A 25,848-nucleotide genomic window follows, 5' to 3' on the forward strand; every position below is an offset into this window, starting at 1 on the left:
CAGACAAGCCAAATTTCATTTTTCTGTACTGCCCCTTATCTTCCTTTTCATCCAATTTTGGGCGAAGACTGCCGCTGATAATTCGAAGAATCCATTTGATTTTGTATTTGGACTCCCCGGAAGTGCAGAAAACATCCCGTCTCCCAAAACATCATGCATATCATCTGCAATATTTAGCATTTCATTTTGAGTTTATTAATAAAAAAATATATTCGAGTTAAATTATAATAAATAATCTATGTTCTAGAAAGAAAAATTAGTTCATAATACAAAAATACAATCAAAACATATAGCATGTAACATCTTTTGTTACGCCCCGAGCCCAGGCTCGCGCATGCATGACTGCACAATGAGCTTCTATAGTAATTACTTCGTATTCGTCCTTGCTTTACGAAAATGATTAACTCAAATTGCTATAGAAGTTCATTGTAAGCCATTATAAACTCATTTTAAATATTTCATTTTTAAGATGTGGGACAAGGGTATCACAATCACCCCTCATTCAGAAAGCGACATCCTCGTCGCGGTCTGACCCCTCGATCCACCAGCGCCGAGAATCTAGAGGTGGCTCCTACAGTTTCAAGAGGTGGCTCCCGTCATGTAGCACTTTGCCCCGCAGGTTCAAGAGGTTTCTCCCATACACGTAGCACTTTGCCCCGCATAGCTCTTATTTCTCGGTGTTCCATGCTGGTGACCGGCTCTGATACTATTCTATCACACCTCGAGCCCGGGCCCGCGTCTGCGTGACTGCACAATGGGCTCCTATGGCAACTACTTCGTATTCGTCATCGCTTTACGAAAATAATTAACACAAGTTGTTATAGAAGTCCATTGTAAGCCACTATAAATTCATTTTAAATCTTTCATTTTTAAGATGTAGGACAAGGATATCACATCTTTGCATTTGTAATATTCCATACATCAAAAGAGTTTTTGTGTGTGTATATCTATAAATAATTTATTAAACTCGAGTACTTTTATACTGATGCTTTTTAAATCCTTTCAAAACTTTATAATAATTCATTTTTATAATGTAGTATTCTATTTTCATAATAATAATCTTAATGTCACGTTGCATTTTTTTTAATGGTTGTAGTATTTTTCATTCAAATTTGAATGGTCAGCATTTAAAAATTTTCTTTTTAGAATAATCATTTTAAAAATTTAGGGTATTACGGAAAGTCATTTACCTGTCCATTATTAGAAAATTATTGGGTAAAATAGAGATTTCGGTTTTGGACATTGATAAGTGATTTGGGGTCACCCTCCTAATTTTCCTCTAACGCCAACCATTAAAATTCTTGAATCAAGAACTTTTATATCCATAAAACCTCTATCACTTTTCATTTGTGTGATGTATAAATAACAGCCCAAGAGCACACCGAGTAAAAATAAAAATTCCGAACTTCTTGCTTTCTTAATCTTTTTGTACATATTGCAAATCCCTTTTTTTTTACATAAGAAATCTGCACAAATTTTATGTATGTATCAAACCTTGTAACATGCATATTTACAAACCATTGTTAATGTTTAATGTTTAGATTTTTTGTTCTTTTGTGTTTGTTTCAAATCTCGAACAAGAAACCTTTAATGATTCCATCTTTACACTTTCGTCTTCCAAGAAATTATCTTTTCATCAAGAATTTGGTTCTGATCATTATATTCTTATTCTTTTCATCCCTACAATATATTGAGGCTATGAGGGTGCACCCCATGACAACCAAGAGAAACGTCGCCATCCGAGACGACGGTCACGATTTCATGAACCCTATGGAAGGAAATGTGATCCAAAAAAAGCTTAAGAAACTCCCTCATGTTTTCAGCAAAGTCCTGGAGCTTCCCTTTAGGTCGGATGCTGATGTGGTGGTGGAAGAGGGGGATGATTTCTTCCAATTCATCGTGGAGATAGAGGTCGATGGTTATGATGTCAGCATAGGCGATGTGAGAGCTCATGCAGTGGAGATTCATCCCGGGGTGATCAAGATTGTGGTCAGAAACGACCAGGGGTCGGGGATGAGTAACGTGGAGCTGTCCTTAAACAAGTTGGAGGTCGACACATGGCGGTATCGATTGCCACCCTCCAGCCTCCCGGAGATGGCTACCGCGATGTTTGTGGACGGAGCGCTGATCGTCACAGTGCCAAAGGGCGGAGGGAGGAGGGAGTTTGTGGATGGGATAGATGGTTGGGGAAATGGCAATCTCCTTCTTGTACAATAATAATTAATGTGAATAAACTGATGTTTCCATGGTTTTTATCCTTTACTTTAATTCCAATAAAATGATGGATTGGGCAGAAAATTCTTTTTGAGTTGACATTATTTATCATGATTGTAATATGCTGGAAATTCTTGCAAATTGTGATAATTTTATGTTTCCTACAAAATCTATTTGGGGATGGGAATCGATAGTTTTCATTTAAAATAATTTCAAAAATTATGTACATTTTTTTTATAAAATACAAGATTTAATTTAAAAAATATGAAATGGCTCTCTGTCATTTGTCGCATGAATTTGATTTCTTAGGACCCCCTCTCGACTTTGTAGAATTTGTATATTATTTTTTTTCCCTTATGGATTAATTTTTTTGGTTTTGAGTGAGATGGGGCATGGGAGAGGAGGTAAGACGCGAACCAGAGTCGATATGAATAAGTAACATCTACGTCAGCAGGTATTTTTCATCTTTCGATTTATTTTCATCTTCCGTCAATGCTATATTTGATTTTTTTTTGGAAAATGCATTGTTTTATCTTCTTTTAATGCTGTTGTGTGTGATTTTCGAATGGGAGGCTCCTCCTATTCATAGGAGCTGACTGCTATCATAATCGTGTATCATCTTCGCGTTTAAACATTTTAACTAAACTTTGAATCTAGAATAATTTATCTCTCTTTATTCATCTCCTTGGATAAAATTTCGAAAATCATCCTTAGCTATGTCTGGAATTTCGAATTTCGGCTCTAATTTCCAACATTTGGTAGATCTTTTATTTTGCAGTACAATTTAATATTTGCCCTTAAATTAAAAATTTTTCCTCTATTTAATTCGAATTTGTTGATAATTTATCCTAAAAATATGACTCTTGATTTTTTTGAAATCTTAGTAGACAAACTTTTGAATTTCTCACGCATGCAAGTCCTTTTAATCCAGTCTTTCCTCTATTTACTCCATTTTCGAAAATTAATAAATTATATATACACACACTTGATCTTCCTTTTATCTTGAACTATGTGTATGTCAACCTTATCTCAAATCTTATACTTTTATCTTGTATTTTTTTCCAAATTTTTTGAATTTCACATGTTTATATTCGATATCTTCTTATTTTATTTCTTGGATATTGGTCTATTTATTTCTCCCAAAATCAAAATATATGCACAATATCATCTTAAATTTCTAGTTTCATAGATATTGTGCACACAATTTAATTATCCTACATAATTTTAGATAGACTTGATAATCTTTAATAATAAGATACAAAAATCTTGGATAGCTTAGCACAACTTTCAATTACAAAATAATATCTCGAGTTCAGATTTTGTGAGTTTCACATTGATGATACTTTCATTAACTACATGTTCATCCGGATGTGAAAGAAATTGAATTGCATTTGAAGGAATAAATTTAAACTTTAATTAAAGTAAAGTATTAATTTTTTTAAAAGTATAAGTTCACGTTAATAACTATAATGGTTTTTTTTTTTGGTAGATTCATATAAAAAAAGTTTGGATGTCAATAGATTGAATAATCTAATATTTGTCCAATTTAATGCTAGATTGTTGAACAAACAAAAAAGAGAGAAATAAATTAATTTTGATGTCCTTCTAGCAAAAAGGGTTCAAATGCATAAGGTTGGATGGTGGATGATGAGGAAGAAGACGAAGTTGAACCAGGTTTGGGGCTAATTTGGCAAATGATTGATGAAACAACCGGAGCATATGAAAATCTATAACCTCGAAGAAGCTCTGGAGTGAAAGAACTTCATGAGAATGTTTTTGCATCCGAAGAGGATGATAATCATTATAATGATATTGAGTTTGTGTCACACCCCGAGACCGGGGTTAGTCGACACCGGCGTTGTTCAACAATCACATAATCGTCAAACAACAAGCATCGTAGTTCAGTATAAACCAAAACCAGTCTATTTCATAAATAACTCAAAATAATCTTGTCTTACAGTGATAAATTCCAAAACGAAATAAAATGTGCGGAAGCAGTGTACAACTTGAATCGAAACTTAGGAAGAACATAAGCGAGAAATCTTCATATCTCAAGACTTCCTCACCAACTCCAAAGCATGTCTTATTTCATCCTCGTCTACTTGATCTTCATTCTTATCTGGGGAGAAATGTAAGGGGTGAGTGTTTGGTAAACACTCAGCAAGTGGGGGCCGATCGATTACCACAAATACATATAAATATAATTTAAAACCCATATTGCAAACTGATTTTTCAAAACATAGTATCTTATATCAGATCAGAATCGGAATCGAAGTGCGAAACAGAGATTATCAGACAATTCAGAACAGAACGAATCAGAACAAATGAAAACACTGTTATTCATCTCGTTATTCATGGTCAAATTGTCCCCAATATGTTAGTCCTCTAAGGGGTGAGGCCAAAACACAGTTTTATACCCACTGATGGGGGCCGAAATACAGTTTTATACCCACTGATGGGGGCCGGAACACAGTTTTATACCCACTGATAGGGGCCGAAACACAGTTTTATACCCACTGATGGGGGCCATATATAATTTACAATCGTCGTTCCATATCCCACTCGAATCATAACAGTGCACCACAAAATCAGATGTATCAAACAACACTTATCGGAATTTTTGAATGAACTCAGCAGAATCAAAGAACATCGGAAATAGAATAACATATCGTACATCGATCGAGATTTTATAAAATATATAATAGCATTTTCCGAAAATGATTTGACACACATAGACGCATGTCATGAAATACTTATACAAAGTTTAAGTTACAAAGAAATACATAGCAAAAGCCCACTTACCTGATTTCGTTTGGATTAAGGTGCTAGAAAGACATGCTAAAAGAACTTCGTTCGAACAAGGTTGCGGTAGAGCTTCGACTAGGTTGCTGCAAATGCTAAATTTCGAATTCTTGAAGTTATGAAGAGTGAGTTTGCTTCTTATATAGGCTTGAATAATCAACTATAAAGGTAAGCTCGTATCACTCCAAGAATGTCGCTGATTGCTTAATCAACGTGATGATTGCACTTTTCTCTCCCGAATGAACGTGGCCTTTTCTTGATTCAAGATACACACCCGAGATTCATGCTGTAATGGAGAGTGATTTTGGCTCCCTTAAATGCAAATGGAGAGTGATTTTGGGCTGCATGAATCTCCTCCAAGATTGGTGTCCTTCCATATTGCACGGTCTTCACATTTGATACCACTTAAATGTCATTACTCATGGTCATTAACCTCCTTTTAATAACACATATTCATGGCCATTAACATCATATTTAAAATGCCTATTAATGATCATTAACCTCTTCTTAATTATCATTATTTTTCTTTTAATATAGCTAGTTTAATGGTTGATTTGTTGTGGTTTAATTTAGTCATTAACAATAGTGATAAAAGGTCAATAATGAGGGAAAAATGATTATACGAATTTCCAAGATTATGTTGCATGGAACGCGAATAATGTTGTGCCAAAAATGAGCTGAAATTTCCTATGACATATATCGATTTTCTCGTTGCAAGATTTCGGGTTTTCACATCCCTCCCTCCTTATTAGAAGTTTCGTCCTCGAAACTTGAGTTAACTCGATGTAGATATGAAATGATTGATAAATTCAAAATTTAAATCCATGTTGAATAATCTATGGTTCGAGTTCAATTGATTCAAGGAAAAATTAAACTTGAATTCTATAATGCGAAGACGGTTGGTTTCAAAACACAAGTAGTTAGATGTAAAAAAAAAAAAAAATGGACAAAGGTGTCCTTATTCCAAAAGACTTATGGGAGCTTAATCTAATCAATAACGTTTCCGTCTCCTAACTCCTCGTTAGCGTCTTCTCCTTGTGCATTTAGTGGTTGTTGCATATACTCGAGTGCAATTTGCTGGTTGGCGATTTCTACACTCAAGTTTTGGTTGTTGAGCTCAAGTTGTTGCACATAGTTTTCCATTTCATGACGATAGACATTGAACTCATGTTCAAGTTGGTCACAAAACCACTTCTTAGCGTGATAGTGGTTGCACCAAGCTTCGGAGGTGGCAAACATTTGTTGACCATACTTTTGCGACTCTTGCAACTCTTCTTTGTAATCTTTGAGTTGCTTCTCCGCAAATTTCTTGTCAAAAGTGAGTTGTCTCCCTTCTACTTGAAGGTGATCCCTAGCTTTCTTCAACTCCTCTTTGTCATAAAGCAAACTCGTAATGGTACCCCTAAGTTGCTCGATTTCGAGCTCGAGTTCCCTAACGGTCTTGGCTTGCGTCGTCATTTGCTAACACGAAATTTAGAATCTTGCTTGAAGGGGGGAACGAAAATATGAGAGGATTGTGATGATTTTTTTTTTTTGTGGGTGACTTTCTTCATCTATGAGGAGATATTTATATAGCTATTTTGGAGAAGATGTAAGGTAACAATTTTTAAGGCCATTGATTCATTTTAATTTGTACTTAATTGTGTGCCAAATTCTAGGTCAATGAATGTCTCACGTTTCTAAAATAAAATAAAAAAAAACATTTAATTGCATGACAATGATCATGGGATGAAATTTTCGAAATTTGAGCTAAGAAGAATTCAAAATTTCAAAAATATAGGTGAATGTGATGACTAAATTCTAGTGTTTAAGGTAGCTTCCAAATTTAGAGATCGATAATGATGTTACAAAAATTGAAGATAGGTAAATGATGAGGCTTGATTAAAGGATGCATCATTGAATGAACAATTTTTGAACAATATATGAAAATTCTAAAATATAGGTAGGATTGTATAGGGACAAGTAGATGAATAAATAAAATTTTAAAAAGAGACATGACATATAATCTACCCAAGAAATGTATTATACATTTAGTTATTAATAAGTAATTGACAAAATAAAAATTGGGATGCGAATGGTTCCTTTGTTCAAGAAGAATTAAATTAGATATTGAAGGCCGAAAGGTGATATGTTCAATCAATTACATTGATATGTACGTGAATTGATTTGATTGCGATTAATTCTATTAAACAAGAAATTAGTAATAGTTTAAGACCATACTAAAACAAATGAAAATTTATTATTTGACATTAAAAATATAATTGGGAATGATGTTTCAAATCAAGACCATATATTCAAGTCAAGAACATAAATTTATATGTTCACATAAATTTGCTTAAAATCCTAAATATAATTTTTTTTTAACTCTATTAAAATTTAGTCATGAGTATCACCTCTACACTTAAAAGTCAATCTAACCCAAAATTAAAATCTCAAATTTTCTATTGACCTATTAATATAAAGACTAGTCCCAAATCGATTTCATATAAATCTCAAAAATCATATCTATTTTTTTTTTTTTGACCATGTGATGTAAACACTATTTGTCAATCATCTGCACTAATAAAAAATTCTTACAAGTCAAACTACGATCCAATACTGTCAAATTAACTTAAATCTCAATAATAATATCCTAGAAGGTTGAAATTCCAATCGTCCGATTCACATAAACACTATTTCCCAATTATTATTATTATTATTTTTTTTTATGCCTATGGGTAGAAATTTCGGTGCAGAATCAATGGAATATTCAAAAAGAAAATTCAGAATATTTTCATATGAATTAAACATAATTCACGAGGATCAAGGAACAATTGGCAGGATATGATTTCAATTTTCTACGCAGAGTTATAAGTTCTACGAGAATTTCAAAAATTGGCAGAAACTGAGCGGTGTTACGAGGGGCGTATGAAATCATTTCCTGAAAAACAATGGAAGGCTTACAAAATGATAAGGTCATCAAACAATAAAATTCAGAATCATCTCATTCGAGTTTTGATTCAAAAAGGGTTCAAAGATGGAAAATTCGATAATTGACGTATGGTTTGAAGATTATACATCAAGAACAGTCCAGAATAATTAATGGAATCGAATTCTTGAGTTTCCTATGGGAAGTCACAATTTTCGAATAAAAAAACGTTGGGGTGGATATGAATGACTAAGTTTTTGCCAAAATTTAACTTCGTCAAATTTTGTCTATCGAAATCCCCAGCCGGATTATGAACCTGGCGGCTCTGATACCACTTAAATGTCACGCCCCGAGACCGGGGTTAGTCGACATCGGCGTTGTTCCACAATCACATAATCGTCAAACAACAAGCCCCGTAGTTCAGTATAAACCAAAACCAGTCTATTTCATAAATAACTCAAAATAATCTTGTCTTACAGTGATAAATTCCAAAACGAAATAAAATGTGCGGAAGCAGTGTACAACTTGAATCGAAACTTAGGAAGAACATAAGCGAGAAATCTTCATATCTCAAGACTTCCTCACCAACTCCAAAGCATGTCTTATTTCATCCTCGTCTACTTGATCTTCATTCTTATCTGGGGAGAAATGTAAGGGGTGAGTGTTTGGGAAACACTCAGCAAGTGGGGGCCGATCGATTACCACAAATACATATAAATATAATTTAAAACCCATATTGCAAACTGATTTTTCAAAACATAGTATCTTATATCAGATCAGAATCGGAATCGAAGTGCGAAACAGAGATTATCAGACAATTCAGAACAGAACGAATCAGAACAAATGAAAACACTGTTATTCATCTCGTTATCCATGGTCAAATTGTCCCCAATATGTTAGTCCTCTAAGGGGTGAGGCCAAAACACAGTTTTATACCCACTGATGGGGGCCGGAACACAGTTTTATACCCACTGATGAGGGCCGAAACATAGTTTTATACCCACTGATAGGGGCCGAAACACAGTTTTATACCCACTGATGGGGGCCATATATAATTTACAATCGTCATTCCATATCCCACTCGAATCATAACAGTGCACCACAAAATCAGATGTATCAAACAACACTTATCGGAATTTTTGAATGAACTCAGCAGAATCAAAGAATATCGGAAATAGAATAACATATCGTACATCGATCGAGATTTTATAAAATATATAATAGCATTTTCCGAAAATGATTTGACACACATAGACGCATGTCATGAAATACTTATACAAAGTTTAAGTTACAAAGAAATACATAGCAAAAGCCCACTTACCTGATTTCGTTTGGATTAAGGTGCTAGAAAGACATGCTAAAAGAACTTCGTTCGAACAAGGTTGCGGTAGAGCTTCGACTAGGCTGCTGCAAATGCTAAATTTCGAATTCTTGAAGTTATGAAGAGTGAGTTTGCTTCTTATATAGGCTTGAATAATCAACTATAAAGGTAAGCTCGTATCACTCCAAGAATGTCGCTGATTGCTTAATCAACGTGATGATTGCACTTTTCTCTCCCGAATGAACGTGGCCTTTTCTTGATTCAAGATACACACCCGAGATTCATGCTGTAATGGAGAGTGATTTTGGCTCCCTTAAATGCAAATGGAGAGTGATTTTGGGCTGCATGAATCTCCTCCAAGATTGGTGTCCTTCCATATTGCACGGTCTTCACATTTGATACCACTTAAATGTCATTACTCATGGTCATTAACCTCCTTTTAATAACACATATTCATGGCCATTAACATCATATTTAAAATGCCTATTAATGATCATTAACCTCTTCTTAATTATCATTATTTTTCTTTTAATATAGCTAGTTTAATGGTTGATTTGTTGTGGTTTAATTTAGTCATTAACAATAGTGATAAAAGGTCAATAATGAGGGAAAAATGATTATACGAATTTCCAAGATTATGATTGCATGGAACGCGAATAATGTTGTGCCAAAAATGAGCTGAAATTTCCTATGACATATATCGATTTTCTCGTTGCAAGATTTCGGGTTTTCACAGTTTGTGTTTGATGAAGAATAAATAGTTGAAAGTTATGGTGAAGAAGAATTAGTGTAAATTTTTGATATTACGTAGTTGTATAATTTTGGATGCATTTGAAATTTGATGTTATTGTAATTAAGTTTGAATATGTGATTTATTAGTCTCCGCCTAAGCGACCTAAATGCTAAGACTTCAAACTAGTATTTAACGAATTTTAAAACTTTGTTTGTGAAACATTCAAGAAAATGTTTAGAAACATATTCAAACACATGTTTCTTTTAAAAATAAATAAATTGAAAAATCAGATAATACTTTTTAGGAACAAATTATATTTATATTGTGATGATATTTGGAAGGGGAAAAATACTTTGAATACACGATGCTCTATTCTCATGCCAACACGTTTCTCCGCAAAGAGCCCATCCATCTTACCTTCTAAAAGGTTGTCTCGTACACACGTACGTAGTGCTGTAGAATACGAAATCAAACAGAAATCTGCAGCGGGAATCGGAAGCGCTCGCGACACTGACTAGGAGAAGAAAAATGGCGTCAGAAAATGTGGCTTGCCTCAATCATATTGCTAGAGAATCCACAGATATCAAGCGCCTTGCTCAATTTTATAAGGAGGTTTCGTGATTCCACTCCATCTTTTCACCTGCCTTTTTCTTGTTTAGTTATATACTTATATATGAGAATTTGGGTTCATTTTGGAAATTGAGAGCAGGGTTTACTGGGGATATTTTGTTTTCGGGCCTGTAAATAGTCCATGATTTATGGTTTGTGTGTTTTATGTATACGGCATGTACTGTGTTGCAAGATTTTCTTAATATGTTTGATTATTTGAGAAAAGAAACAAATTGAAATGAAACATCGTTATTTGGAGCTGTGGCTTCTTTAATTTGTTTGGCGATTCTTGGAAATGAATGGCTCGTAAATTATGATTCGTAGGATGCATGCCATGTGCTTGTCTTTGATCCTGTATCTGACTGTACGTGTTGAATTTTAGGAAACTTTTTATCATTTAAATTTTAAATGGAAAATTTTGATTTGGATATGTGGGTTTTTTCAGACTTTTGGTTTTGAACAAGTGGAATCTCCAACGTTTGATTGTGAGGTGATATGGTTGAAGTTGGGGTCATCCTTGTTCCTTCATCTTATAGAAAGGAACCCGGATTCTACCCTTCCAGAAAGTCCGTGGAGTGCCACTTCAGCAGTGGAGGACCCCAGGAATCTCCCCAGAGGACACCATATCTGTATCTACGTACCGAATTTCGACTCACTTCTCAAGAATCTTAAGGTGCATATATGATATGATGTCTGTCTTCTTTGATAAGTGTATATGGAGCTGTGCGATTGTGGTGTATCATATTATTGGCACGAGTGGGTCTCATGTAAGACCGTCTCACGGATTATAATATGTGAGACGGGTCAACCATGTCCATATTCACAATAAAAAATAATACTCTTAGGATAAAAAATAATATTTTTTTATGAGTGACCCAAATAAGAGATCCGTCTCACAAATACGATCCGTGAGACCGTCTCACATAAGTTTTTGCCTATTGGCACTTGGTGGTGATATGTGGCAAATATGGTAATACTGAAATTTGTGATCTGTCGGCACTTGTACTTGCTAATAGTTTCTTGAGTTTGGATATTTGGAATACTGGACATGTTCTAGTTAGCTTATACACATAATTTGAATTATTAGTAACAAGTGTTTTGAAGTTGGTTGGATGCGTTGATTAGATAGAATTAAGATGAGATTGAATTTATTGTTCTGGCAATTAAAGCTTGAGAGCATGGATGGGTATTTGCCGAATTTGTGTCAAACGTTTGCTGTATTTTGTTTTGAATTCTTTTGTTTTGAAATATTTTGTTTTGAATTCTTTTTTCCATTTCACACCTCAACTCGATTATGGCTGGATTTTAAGGTTCTGGATAATTTACTATGTGCAGGAAAAAAACATTTTTGGGTAGTAGCATACTGTCAATTCTGTTTTTGTTGTGAGATTCTATGTTCCTTCATCCAGGAAAATTAATCCTGCTGTCATTCTGTTTTTGGTGTCTTCATTGTGAGATCCTATGTTCATTCAGGAGAAAGGAATCAATGTATACGAGAAGACTCTACCAGATGGGAAAACCAAGCAAGCATTCTTCTTCGATCCAGATGGTAGTATTTTTTCATTAATTACTTAACATAGATGTTTACAAGAAGAAAAATCTGTCAAACTGTGGAAAACCAAGCAAGCATTCTTCTTCGATCCAGATGGTAGCGATTCTTGGTTCGATTGACAATAGTTAACCTTTGCTCTATGTGCAGGCAATGGACTCGAGATATGTAACCAGTGTCCGGAACTGTAATTCCAACCTTTTATCTTAGTAATGGATGGTAAGTAGATGTACTTTTGTAGCAGTAAATAAAATATTGGGAAGAGTTAGTTCTAGTGAAGCTACTTAACGTCTCGAACTAGTGCATCTGTGGATAAATAAAATGTTGTTCTGCTTTCTATTGAAGCTATGTATAACATCATATTGAATATAGACCAACTTCTGTACCTACATTAAAATGTTTGAATACCAGCATCTTGAATGTCTCATTTGAATTTTTTTTCATGGTTGGATGATCCATTAGTGGAAGTTAACTACTGAGTCAAATGAGTTCATAAGAACAACTATACTCAGAGAAGTGAAAGCAAATAGCAATAAATGCATTTTAAGTTGTTCCCTTGTATGTTGGGTAAAAAATCTTCCCCAATATTATTTGTATCATTTTCTTTAATATTCTTAATTAATGCTCAGTAAATTGTATACAGATTGCCACTCAAAAATATTCTTAATTAATGCTCAGTTTAATAAAAACCGTCGCTAATGTCAAGTCAACGTTACCCCTAACGTCAGACTAACGGTAGGGATCAATTCGGGAATATTTTGAAAACATGAAGGATTAATTAAGCAGTCAAAAATCACAAGGGACTGAAATGGGAAAAGCGGTTAACGAGAAGGACGAAAATAGGTATTATCCCGACAAAAATAATAAGAATGTTATAGATAAATTAAAAAAATTTACCATCTTGGTTACTTTATACAAGGTCCTCTCATTGATAGCGACGGTAAGGTAAGAGATATGGAGACAAATTATACTGAATGCAGAAGTATGAGTGGTAATCCAGACCTTACTTTTTCACAGGCTGCAAATTTATAAAGTAAATAGAGGGAAAACGTAAGACCAAGCATGAGGTAACGCCAAATTTTATGCTGTTCAACTATTTACAAATTAATGATGGATTAGAGACGACGACTTCAAATTTTAGCAAAATCGTCGATAATTGGCGACAGGTCTCGACGTTTCTTTGCACCATCGATAATGAGCGACAGTTTTGCTTAAATTGTCGCTAATTAGCGACGGTTTTGATTAAACTGTCGTTAATAAGTGAATAAAACGTCGCTAATATTTTATTTGACGGTTTTTGTTTAATCCGTTGCAAAAGTTTGCGACGGTTTTGCCTAAATTATCGTTAACACCTGATTTTTTTTTGTAGTGTTCACAACATGACATTTAGAATACAAGTGGAACGAGCCCAACTTTTTAACTTCGATTCATGTCTAAAAATGTTTTTCTCGTGGGAAATAGAGAAGGGATATATTTTGATGTTTAAATTATTTTTATTCTGATATATATGACCTATATAGCATACACTCTTTAGTCGCATTATTTGCATGTTTTTTTGTCATGTTATCAGTCAATTCACAATATCGTCGACTCTAAGAATTATTGACATAAAATCGGAAAAAGATAACATGACATATTTTCCGTTTACATATGTTTGATGTCATATTTATACGATGAAAAATACTAAAACTGATAGTGGGTTAAAATTATGAATCGGTCGGTAAAATGTCAACAAATTAAAAAGTTAAGGTGAAAATAATATTATACTTGATGTATAAATATTTTCATTCTCCAATCAAATTCCCACATTAGTGAAAAAGCAGAAGGTCCAACATGCTATGGAAGAGCTTCAACCTCTGCTTCTCCAAATTCAAGTGTCTCCCCCTTATTGCTTTTACCCCACCGCTCCCCATTCAAGAAGAGAATGAACAAGATGACAACGATTCTACGCCGCCGCCCGCCATTAATGATCCATCAGCTGTAACAATCACTACTTTTGACTCTGAAATTTCCACCACCACCACCGCCGCCTCCTCCTTCGATGATTATGATATACATGATGACTCAATCCCAGACTTCAGCTCCGCCTTCGCCTCCCACCGCTTCTTCTTTTCCACCCCAGGAAGTTCCAACTCCATCTTCGAGCAGCCGCAGCGGTTGATGGATTCTGGAGCGGTGGTGAGTGGCAGCGTGGCTATTCAGAAGTATACATCGGACCCATATGCTGACTTCAAGGAATCAATGCAGGAGATGATTGAAGCGCACGACTGGACGGATTTGAAATCTAGTGGGGAGTTCTTGCATGACCTTCTAATGTGTTATTTAACGTTAAACCCTAAACACACCCATAAATTTATTATCGACGCTTTTGCAGACATTGTCGTGTCCCTCGTGTCGCCGCCTGTGAGCTGCCGGAGTACCCCTCACCGCCGACGTCGACACCGTGCCACACCATCGCCTCCTGTTTAATATTCATTTTTTAGTATTATTGTCTTTTTATTTGGTTCTTTTTAGTTGTTACTGTTGTAAGAATGTAGGAAGGTGGAGTTTTTTCCTTTTGGTTTGGAGGTGTTTAAAATTTATATTCTTAAATCAAATGTATCACACATTATTTATAATTATTTAAAAAAAATCGACATATGTGATTATTTTTTATTACATAATGTGTTTTTTATTTATAAATAATAAATTATACATTATATAGAGATGATAAACATAATGATTTACAACTCTAATTTTGATAAAAACTTGTGTGAGACGGTCTCACGGGTCTTATTTTGTGAGACGAATCTCTTATTTGGGTCATCCATGAAAAAATATAACTTTTTATGTTAAGAGTATTACTTTTTAGGCATAAACTTGTGTGAGACGATCTCACGGGTTGTATTTGTGAGACGGATCTCTTATCTGGGTCATCCATGAAAAAGTATTACTTTTTTATGCTAAGAATATTGCTTTTTATTGTGAATATGGGTAGGGTTAACTCGTCTCACAGATTAAAATCCGTGAGACGGTCTCACATGAGACTCACTCTATTTTTTATTGTGAATATCGATAGGATTGACCCGTCTCACAGATAAAGATTCGTCTCATAAGAGACCTACTCCTAATTTTTTGGTAAAATTTGAGTTATATCCCGTCTCCAACTCCATTTTTCGGGTAAAAAATTCTATATACGTTGTGATAAATCGTTTTTCACCCTCGTTTGCATAATCTGTTTTCTTTTTCAGTCTTATCTTGGAGATTAAATTTTGTTTTGTTATTCAATTCTATAAACCGTAAAATTAGGTTGATTTATCTTCTTTATATGCTATAAAGTTATTTCTATTTTATTTTTTTCTTAATAATTTAAGATCTAGTGTTCTGTAAAGCTCACAAAATCCAAAATATATTGTCGTTTGTGGCCATGCAAATAGTGCATTACGTGCAAGGGCTTTCTTTAACCAAACCCAAAATTTGTCTGCGAGGAAACAATTTTTATTTTATTTAAAATAAAAAAATAAAAATGGAGATTAAATTACAATTATATTTTCTCAAAAAGCGCAATTTCGGACCACGAGAAACCATTACTTCCAAATGATCGGTTATAAATATAATCACCATGCCAACGTACTAATATATTACACGCCACGATAATTATAATAACGTCTCAGTTGTAATAAAAATATATATATATTTCTTCGAGAAACTTAAAAAATAAAATGATATCTAAAAATAGAAAATTAATAACCTTAAGCACGAATTCGTCAGTAAAATAAATCATGCATAATGGATTTTCATCATCTTCAATTTGATATATGTATTCTTTTGCAATTATTAGGAAATATTAGGTCTCTTGTGAGACGGACTCACGAATTTTTATCTATGAGACGAGTCAATCATATCGATATTCACAATAAAAAGTAATACTCTTAGCATAAAAAGTAATATTTTTTCATAAAAGACCCAAATAAGATATAAGTATCACAAAATACGATCCGTGAGACCGTCTCCCTCAAGTATTGTTTTAACATATATATGATAATTATTTTTGAGATAATTGGATTAGGTTGATAGCATTGTGCCCATTCCGATGCCAAACTCCATTATCTTAATCTTAGCCTTTCCCTTTTATTAGGCCTAGGACTGTGATGTGATACACATTATATAAATAATAATGCAAAATATAAGTATATATCTTTTTTTTTTTTGTTTTTTTAGAAAATAAAAATAACGTGATTCTATAAATTTCACCCTATTTCATTCAAATGTACCTAAAAATTAGAGTGAGTCTCATGTGAGACCGTCTCACGGATTATAATCTGTGAGACGGGTCAACCCTATCCATATTCACAATAAAAAGTAGTACTTTTAGCATAAAAAATAATACATTTTCATGAATGACCCAAATAAGAGATCCGTCTCACAAATACGACCCGTGAGACCGTCTCACACAAGTTTTTGTCTAAAAATTATTGCGCCAAACCAGCGAATTGGTGACGTATATCTTTGATTTCAGACGGAAAACAATAAAATTTGATTTATTTATTTTTTTCAAAAACTAGCCAATATAGTCTTTAAGTGATGCTTGTAATTTGTCAAATTTAGATTTTAGTCATGTAACTTTATTTTTTGTTGTTGGTTTTAATCATATTTCGCCGGATGTTGACGTATAACCGAAAAATACTAATTTAACTTTGGAAATTGATGATGATTTCAGCACCACGTCAAGACACCAGTTAAATTTTTCTAAAAACTAACAAAACCCAAAGTTATATTGAAACGTCAACTGCTTAAAATTCTACTGAAATATTTTTTAATTTTTTTTTAAAGTAAAAGCTCTTTTCGAAAATACTCAAACACATGCATGAAATAAAAGCAGTCAATCATACATTTTTAAAAATCGTCCAACGACTGAATAAAAACAATAGCAATTAATTAAATCTTAAAATGAAATCAATCTCGTAGTCTACTATTTTAAAGGAACTCAATGTCTGTCAAAATCATCAATGTAAAAAGATATGCAAAAACATTTAAAATATTATTTACACCCATGATCGTGATCATAATATGCGAAAAAATGCAAGGTTATCAGGTTAACTGTGCCCACACTCAACTCCGCCTACTCAGTCTTCAGCGCCTCCAGTCTTCCCATCATCTTGCTCACCTGGATCAATCACACCTAATGAGTCTAAAGACTAAACACACCTGAATCGTGATAGCAAGTACATATACATAACATGCAACAGTGAAAAGTACTGTAATTAAAATACATTTCATGATCTTAACAGCATGAACTTGAACATAATATGCCAAAACATAAACGTATCCATAACATATTTCATCATTTTCTTTATTTGAATCAGATAATTAGTTTTGACTTTCGTATCAGCTCTAGTCGTTGGATCCATCTACGTATAACCGCGGTACCTGGTGGCGGAGACATTAGCGACAGCATTACCCATCCACTGATCATTGGCCTTACATGTTCGTGTTCGTCACAACCAACTTCCTTCCTTCAAAAACATGTCATCGTATTCATTACTTATAAAAATCATGTAAATTTTCTTAAAATCAAGCATTCAACGTATTTTCCGTAATTTCCATAAAAAGTCATGTTCATGAACAAATACATTTAAAACATGTAATTTTGTGATCAGGGCGCTGCAAGGACCGCTAACTCGACCCGGGTGCAAAATGACCATTTTGCCCCTAGAAACCCTAATTGACTGTTTTACCCTTGGACGAAAAAATTTCGACCCGAAGCCACCATAACTTATTAAAACACCTCAAAATATAATTATAAGCATTCCCTAGACTTAACCTCGAGATCATTCCATAACTTTTACGATTCGTTTTAAGACTTGGACCGATGTCCTGGTTTTAACCTGAATCAATCCGAAACTTAACCAAACTTTCTCAAATTTTAACCATCACTTATTCACACCTACCAGCCCCTAAACAACCTAAATCAGACCAATTAAGACCCTTGAGAAAAACCATACAGCTGCTGGAAAAATTTGCACACTAGTGGATCGAACCCTAGTTACAATAACAAGTTAAACGCTCGACCCTGCACCTAACCAGCTTGAACCAGCCTTGGACCAGACCCACCTAGGATGTGACTGGACCCTCCATGACTGACCTAGCCCTAGGTAGCAGTCATGTGGATCCCTCAGTTCATCAAGGGCTACGCAATCTAGCCCCAAACTTGTCCTAACTTGCCATCAAGCGTCGATATGTGCTTAGCCCACATACCAGCCGACCAAGGACCATCCCAAGCCCTGCACGTACCCCTCATGACCTAAACCAGCATCTAGAACGAGCCATAGACAGCTGCCCTTCCCTTTCCCCGGGTTCTAGCCGAAACATGCATCACATTATCCAACCGACCGGCCCCCTTGTCTAGGCACGATCCGAGGTGCTCTTTGCCCTAGTCACCATCGACCTCAATGTGTAAAGCCCCTAGGAGTCTTGACCTAGCCTCCCCTTACACATAAACCATGGAAAACGTGAGTACATGTCAAAACGTATGCATATTTTCATGCAAGAAACATGATAGATCGATGGTTCCTCATTCAAAAACATACAAACCAACATATATTGATGTGAATGATAAGAAAAACGAGGTATAGGCTGCGACTTTGCGCTTTAACACTTGAAAACCTTGATATAGTCGTGTAGAACGTGTACCGGAGAGACGGGGAAGAGATTCCTTGAAAGAAACTTGAGAAAACCTAATGAGAAAGCTGTTGAAATTTCGAAGATGGCTGATGGAGTTGGGAGAGGGGGCTGCCGAAGGTGAGTGTTGGAGATTAACGTTTTTGGGATGTAGTTTAAGTATAATATAAGTAGTATAATGGCCCTTAATTAAAATTAATGAAGTTAAATAGAATTTTTAGTCCATTATGCAATAAAATAATCTCATTAAAAAAAACTCCCACAAAATATTTCGTTTAGGTACGTTTGTGAAAATATTGCCCGAAACATCAAAAAGTCCTCTGTTTTTCTAAAAATTGAATACCAGTTTAAAATACGACTGGAGTAAAAATACCTTAACAAGGTCCATATCGAAAATCGTTCTTACACCATATATTAAATAATTAAAAATAACGAGTTAATAAAAACATTTTTCCTTAATTGTTCCTGATCTCTGTTCCTCGTTCGAGCGTGAAAGCTGCTAAAAGCGTTATATTATGCAATCTTAATGAACCAAGAATTAAACATATATATTCATGTTAAAATCATGCATTAATGTGTTAAAAATAAATTAATTAAAATATATAAGAAATTTGATAACTTGCATGCATGTGATTCACGTGCACTCTCAATTTTTGGGACGTTTCATATATAATTAAACATATTTGACAAGTTAGATGACCGATGACCGAAAAAGAATACATGACAACGTAGATGACTAAATTGATTATTTTTCTTTTTTATATATATCTTATTATATTCTTAATTTATTCTTGTTAATGGTAAATCCAAAAACATAATTAAAATGAGAGATTCAAGAGGATGTTCGATGTTGTGCGAGTAGCAACCAAGTTCCCAAAAAAAAAATCTATATATATCTATAAAAGTATGAATGATGGGAAAAATTTTTGCATTGTGATTTTATTACACTGGCCAAAAACTATGCATTGTTTCTTTGTATGGGCATTGGTGGAAACAAATATATAAAATTTAGGGATATTTATTTTTTTGAACTCATTAAACACATGAGAATCATAGTGTTTTTATTTTTTTAATAGAAAATTGTAAAATAAGAAATTTTGAAAATATTATTACATAAAAATTGAATAGATATTCGATAACAAAAAATACATTAGAAAAATAATATTTTCTTCATACATAATTCTTATAAAAATCTATATATCTATAAAAGTATGAATTATGGGTAAAGTTTTCGCATTATGATTTTATAACACTGTCCAAAAACTATGCATTGTTTGTACTAATTGCATGGGAAATGGTGAAAAAAACTATATAAACATTTATTTTTTTGAACTCATTAAACACCTGAGAATCATATTGTTTTATTTTTTTAATAGAAAATTGTAAAATAAGAAATTTTGAAAATAATATTACATAAAAATTGAATAAATATTCGATAATAAAAAATACATAATATTTTCTTCATACATAATTCTTAGAAAAATCTATATATCTATAAAAGTATGAATTATGGGTAAAGTTTTCGCATTGTGATGTTACTACACTGTCCAAAACCTATGCATTGTTTGTATTAATTGCATGGACATTGGTAGAATAAATATATAAAATTTAGGGATATTTATTTTTTTGAACTCATGAAACACATGAGAATCATAGTGTTTTTAATTTTTTTAATATAAAATTGTAAAATAAGAAATTTCGAAAATAATATTACATAAAAATTGAATAGATATTCGATAATAAAAAATACATTAGAGAAATAATTTTTTTTTCATACATAATTCTTTGCAAAAATATTAAAAAAATATATTTTTTAATAAAAAAATATATTTTTCATTAAAAAATTAAAATAATATATATTTAACTATTATACTTATAAAAGTGTAAAAAAAATAACAAAGTTTTTATTGTAAATTTTCTATTATTCCTATTAATTATGTGTTAGATTAATTGTATAAAAATTCTCTACACAATTATTAAATACAAGATCAGAGGATCATAATAGTATTTTTATTTATTAATAGAAAATTGCAACATAAGAAAATTTGAAAGTAATGTTACATAAAAATTGAATAGATATTTGGTAATAAAAAAAACATTAGAGAAATAACATTTTCTTGATACATAGTTCTTAGAAAGAATATTAAAAGAATAGATTTTTAATTTAAAAAAATTCATTAAAAATATTAAAAGAATATATATTTAACTATTATATTTATAAAAATGTAAAAAGAATAACAAAGTTTTTCATTGTAAATTTTCTACTATCCCCTCAAATTGTGTGTTGTTAGATTAATTGCATAGAAATTTTCTACACAATTTATGGAAATCTATGCATTAAAAATGAATATATGTTTGATAATAAAAATATTTTTTTATCTATATACCTACAAAAGTGTAGATCATTTGTCATGTTTTTCAATTGTCAAAAGATAAAAATGACCTCCTCATCAATTCAAATCCAAAAATTCAATAAAGATATATATGAAAATTTTTAATTTTTGTAAGTGTAAAAATGAAATATCAGATTTTTTTATTTATTTCACCTAATATATAATTAATTAGTAGCCTGATTATTCCACATAATAATAATTAATAGTTTAATAAATACTAATGAATATCACTACAATATACATTGATTGCAGTAATTTATATCACTTCAAGAATAAAATGTAACTCATATATAGTTCTTAATTAATTTATTCGTCTAATATGACAAAAGACTAAACCCAGAAAAATAAAAAAATGCTCCAACTTATTTTTTAAAAAAAATCAAATTTTAATTTTTATTAAATAATTAATATTTTTCTTGCTAGTCTGAATAAAAATCCGAAACTCTTTTAAAAATACGAAATAGATTGTCGACCCACCCTTGATTAATGGGGACAAGACCAAGTGAGAATGCGAAAAAACAAAAAGGACAACAGTGTGGTCAGTGTAGCAATAATTAGAAGAGGACGACATGCAAATAACTGAAAAGGATGCATTTAGCAAACTTCCAACACCAACAAGATCAATACTCCGATCATGGATCTGTCTTTTCAATCAAATCAACATTTATGAGAATGCCTGGTTAAGGGAACTTGGAACAGCTGCTACAGCAGTGTCTACCAGTATTTGTACGAGAAAAGGCGAAGTTTATACAAGAAAATACCAAGTCTACCGACATAACATTCTATGTAATAGACAGACCAACATGTGCTGCAACTGAGATCCCCATATCCTTTAAGGACAATACGATAGCCATGTGACATTGGATGCGTTGCACATTTTAGATTCCTCTTTATTTGGTGTTTTGAAATGACTGACTTGGGGAACATGGAAATCAAGAAATCAATGAAAGAAAGGGACCATGAACGGATTAGTGTTTATTGAATGGGGTAGAACTTAGAAGATGTCCACTATTATTCTAGGAATTATATATGACTATTTGTTCTCAATTTCTTGCATAGGTAACGATGACAAATCTTGAGAGATGAACGAAATTGTCAGTTTCAACATCATAAGTTCAAAACCATTGTCAAAATTACACGATAATCAAACGCGAAGTAAACGGATGTTTAGAGCAAAAAACAAACAGATGACCTATTCAGTAGAAGCAGCAGGCCCGACAAGCACGCCCTGTGCATTTCCCTCCTTTTTACCACTCTCATCCTTCATCGCACTATCGCCCTTTGTAATTCTTATTTTGTACTTGGCCTCGAATTCAGTTATCTCCCTTTTCTTCTTCTCCAAAGCTTCATAAAGCCGAGCAATGACCTCTTCAAGCCCCTCCTTGTTACGTTGGACCGCAGGCAATACTTCTTTTATAGTTCTTTCCACAAGAACGCCTCCTATCATCCTGAAGCATTTTCTCGACGGATCAAGCGGTTCTATCGCATTGATCACAAGTGAATGCTCACTGGCCTCCATTTCTAGTTCAGTGATTTTGGAGTAGATTTGGTTCATGTCAGTCCTCATAGCACCGTATATGTTGGCAACTGCTTGCTCATTCATTGGTTCCTTCCTATCACCTTCAGAGTTAGCCATGATATCGATCTGAAGACAACAGAAATCAAAATATGTTAAAGCTGGCATCTAGATATAACCTGTCCGCACATGCTTACCTATCACTACAAAATGAAGCTCTCGGAGAGTAGGCATTGAGGCCACATAAACAGATGAATTTGCACAATAGATAGTGTCAATCGCATACTACCTAGAACATAGTTTTATTTTGGCTGAAGTGAACAGTGTCAACAGAAGTTTTATAGGCAGCTTGTTTTTCTTTTCAACCAAAAATGAAAGATTGTGAATTCTAATGGTAGTAAAATCTCCCTCATATTATTTTATCATGACAGTTGATGGCTAGAACAATTAAACCAACAAGAAACATCTAAGCCTACACTTTTATCAGCTTAAATAACTACGTATTCATAAGAGTCTATGCTAAATTGTAATGATGTCCCGGGCTTTATTCTGGATCTCTTTGACTAGCTGTAAATTTTTAAATGACAAACTGGTAAGGAACACGTACATTTCCAATGAACCATACGTCTTCTGATCAGCTTACACACCAGGAATTAAGATCTCATAGGTCAGTACTCAAGCGTGAATTATGACAAATTGCTTATTTTCCATTTTGTCCAATCCTGTGATGTTACCCTGGAATCTTATCATTTACACTTAATTCCGATTGAAGACACCTCAACATATGGGTGTTGCCTAAAATCTGCCTCTCATTTACTTAATGCTCAATGATTTCCCATAGTAATGTGTTACAGGTGATAGGGTTTTTTTATTATAAACATTCCAATACTTCAAAGAGTGGCAAGTGGTGAACAGGCGAAGTCTCCTCTGTCCTTAGTTTCAAAGTAATGGTATAGTTATATGCTTACATTTTTCTACTAGCGTACGTATGTAGAATCACGAGGCCGGGTTTTCACAAAGTCTTACTTGTATCTGCATTATGGTTGTTAATTGCTTCATAAATACATAGCATGTGGAATGTGGATGTACCTTGTTGTCACAACTCAGATCCAAATTGGAAAGTACAGATAGTGGTTACTTAATAACCAAGCTTTCAACTCAGTTAGTAGAAATAGATTGGCTATAATATGATCAGACATTGATTTTTCCGAGCATATCCTATGTTAGGTGATATTGTTAGTAGGTTCAATAGATAAACACATACGCAAAGTGCAACAACAATTTGAGAGTTAAGGGGTTAGGAAGCATAATGCTCTGTAAGGATGGTTTCCAAATAACTGAGTTAGGCCCACTTATCAACATGATCACACATAACCTGCGCATTTGTTTATGGGTTTTAGTGCTAGTCAAAACACGTTGCGAGCTACTTCATATAAACTCAGTACAAAATGCCAAGCTCAGCTAAAAAACATTGACGTCTCAATCTTCCCTCCACCCAGTGGCGGAGCTACATGTCTAAATATCTGGGCTAGCCCAATTTTTTTTTTAAAAAAAAATTATATGTACATTTTGTATAATTTTGGATTAATATAATATTATCACGGGTAAATCGATTTAAAATATTAAAAGATTCTAGAGTTTAAAATTCTAGCCTAGACAAAGCTATATTCCTGGCTCCGCCACTGCCTCCACCAACTATTTATCATGGAAGTGTGTGATCTATCAAACAGCTTCTGCAGCCAGGACAGCAGGACACAAGGGAAAGACACAAGAACAGATTTTCCATACAAACCAGGTTGTATTTTGTTTCAGTTATCCTAAAAGATCAGAGAGAAGTCAACCTAATCACACGACCATCTTCAGTGAATCATTAGAAGTTGTCCCAGAAAATCAGAGAGAAGTATACTTACTACACAAATTCAAGAATAGTTTATGTAGGTGCATGTCCCTAAAATAGTTAACGGCCAAATCATAGAAAGGGAAAAATAGTTAATGAGTCTCCCATTTGCCAAGTCGGCAATAAACAGGGTACGAACCACAAACTAGCACTAGAGATAAACAATCGCGTGAACACTTAAATAGTGCTTTAAACTCGACGTTGCACTAAGCATGATCTAATAAAATTTTTAAACCCACAACACTTCAGCAACTAAAATCTAAAGAAAGTCCACCAATAATCGTTCAACGGGTTTGAAGGGAATCCAACCTGCTTCCTATCACCATTGTGATCACGTTCATGAGTTCATCCTATATTTCAGATCATCAGTTATACTATAATACATGGGCATTGATGTCTAACTTGCCCCAGCCGGTTCAATAATGGCATTCGTGCAGATCTCACTTAACAAAATCAATATTCATACGTCCAGAACTCCTCCAGAGTGGGATCATCCATGTTCTGGGTGGATACTCAGTCAAATATTATGGAAAAGCTTCGTCAACCCGATTTTTTTTCCTTATTTACAAAGAAACTGCATATTATCAAAATTTGGCAGCCACTACGATACAAACCTAGAAAAGTTCCATCTTTGCACAAAAACTGCATGTAGCACTAGAAACCTCAGACCACAGATAGTATCGCTGAACTACAGCTATATACTGGAAAATCAGGTTTTAATTGCTAATTCTATGAGAAAAAAGCAATCCCTCATTCGCATTTATTAATTTGGGGAAAGTAGACAGAAAATCAATATGAGAAGGATAAAATACCTGAGAGATTCAACCAAGGAGACGACTACTGATGGGGTGCAGAGTTTGTCCGTCCCGGGGCCGTTGGCGAAATCTTCCCGGCAGCTATATGGATTATGGAGTTCACCTAATGGTGTGCATAGCATAACCACTAAGGCACCGTTTGTTTGGTTAAATCGATCGAACAAGTCAGCAAATTATTAAAGAGTGAGTCTCACGTGAGACCGTGTTACGGATTTTAATATGTGAGACGGATCTCATAATAAAAATAGTACTCTTAGCATAAAAATTATCGTCTCACACATAATTTTTGTCTTGATTAAATGGGTAAAGAAGTGAGTTTAGAAAATTATTTAATTCAATCGATAAATGAAATCATTTATTATTTTTATACTTTTCAAAATGAAATCTACATTTTTATTTAAATTAATTAATTAATAAAACTTTTGGCCATT

The 25,848-nt window shown here is 33.6% G+C and overlaps 4 protein-coding genes across 4 annotated transcripts; 3 read left to right on the forward strand and 1 right to left on the reverse strand.

Annotated features, from left to right (window-relative positions):
* The first annotated feature begins 1,698 nt into the window (after positions 1-1,698).
* Positions 1,699-2,217, forward strand: LOC140829621 (uncharacterized). Its single transcript, XM_073192933.1, has one exon. It carries the CDS (start codon positions 1,699-1,701, stop codon positions 2,215-2,217), a length of 519 nt encoding a protein of 172 aa, XP_073049034.1.
* Positions 2,218-10,321: 8,104 nt separating this feature from the next.
* On the forward strand, positions 10,322-12,569 carry LOC140829706 (glyoxylase I 4). The gene is made up of 4 exons (XM_073193012.1): positions 10,322-10,590; positions 11,033-11,260; positions 12,061-12,136; positions 12,287-12,569. The coding sequence occupies exons 1-4, from the start codon at positions 10,507-10,509 to the stop codon at positions 12,325-12,327; spliced, it is 429 nt and encodes a 142-aa protein (XP_073049113.1). The 5' UTR covers positions 10,322-10,506; the 3' UTR covers positions 12,328-12,569.
* A 1,306-nt stretch (positions 12,570-13,875) lies between these two features.
* Positions 13,876-14,699, forward strand: LOC140829707 (uncharacterized). The gene is made up of 2 exons (XM_073193013.1): positions 13,876-14,423; positions 14,511-14,699. The coding sequence occupies exons 1-2, from the start codon at positions 13,970-13,972 to the stop codon at positions 14,603-14,605; spliced, it is 549 nt and encodes a 182-aa protein (XP_073049114.1). The 5' UTR covers positions 13,876-13,969; the 3' UTR covers positions 14,606-14,699.
* Positions 14,700-22,272: 7,573 nt separating this feature from the next.
* Positions 22,273-25,579, reverse strand: LOC140830683 (prefoldin subunit 2-like). The gene is made up of 2 exons (XM_073194113.1): positions 25,415-25,579; positions 22,273-22,834 (listed from the first exon to the last, which is right to left on the reverse strand). Exon 2 carries the CDS (start codon positions 22,823-22,825, stop codon positions 22,382-22,384), a length of 444 nt encoding a protein of 147 aa, XP_073050214.1. The 5' UTR covers positions 22,826-22,834; positions 25,415-25,579; the 3' UTR covers positions 22,273-22,381.
* Between the last annotated feature and the right edge of the window lie 269 nt (positions 25,580-25,848).

The sequence above is a fragment of the Primulina eburnea genome, chromosome 4 (genome assembly GCF_022965805.1).
Source record: "Primulina eburnea isolate SZY01 chromosome 4, ASM2296580v1, whole genome shotgun sequence".
Classification (NCBI taxonomy): domain Eukaryota; kingdom Viridiplantae; phylum Streptophyta; class Magnoliopsida; order Lamiales; family Gesneriaceae; genus Primulina; species Primulina eburnea.

Coding starts and splice junctions, on each gene's coding strand:
- LOC140829621 (XM_073192933.1), top strand. CDS start 1,699: ATGAGGGTGCACCCCATGACAACCAAGAGAAACGTCGCCATCCGAGAC.
- LOC140829706 (XM_073193012.1), top strand. CDS start 10,507: ATGGCGTCAGAAAATGTGGCTTGCCTCAATCATATTGCTAGAGAATCC. Junction 10,591..11,032: donor TTGCTCAATTTTATAAGGAG/GTTTCGTGATTC, acceptor GGGTTTTTTCAG/ACTTTTGGTTTTGAACAAGT. Junction 11,261..12,060: donor CACTTCTCAAGAATCTTAAG/GTGCATATATGA, acceptor ATGTTCATTCAG/GAGAAAGGAATCAATGTATA.
- LOC140829707 (XM_073193013.1), top strand. CDS start 13,970: ATGCTATGGAAGAGCTTCAACCTCTGCTTCTCCAAATTCAAGTGTCTC. Junction 14,424..14,510: donor CTGGACGGATTTGAAATCTA/GTGGGGAGTTCT, acceptor ACGCTTTTGCAG/ACATTGTCGTGTCCCTCGTG.
- LOC140830683 (XM_073194113.1), bottom strand. CDS start 22,825: ATGGCTAACTCTGAAGGTGATAGGAAGGAACCAATGAATGAGCAAGCA.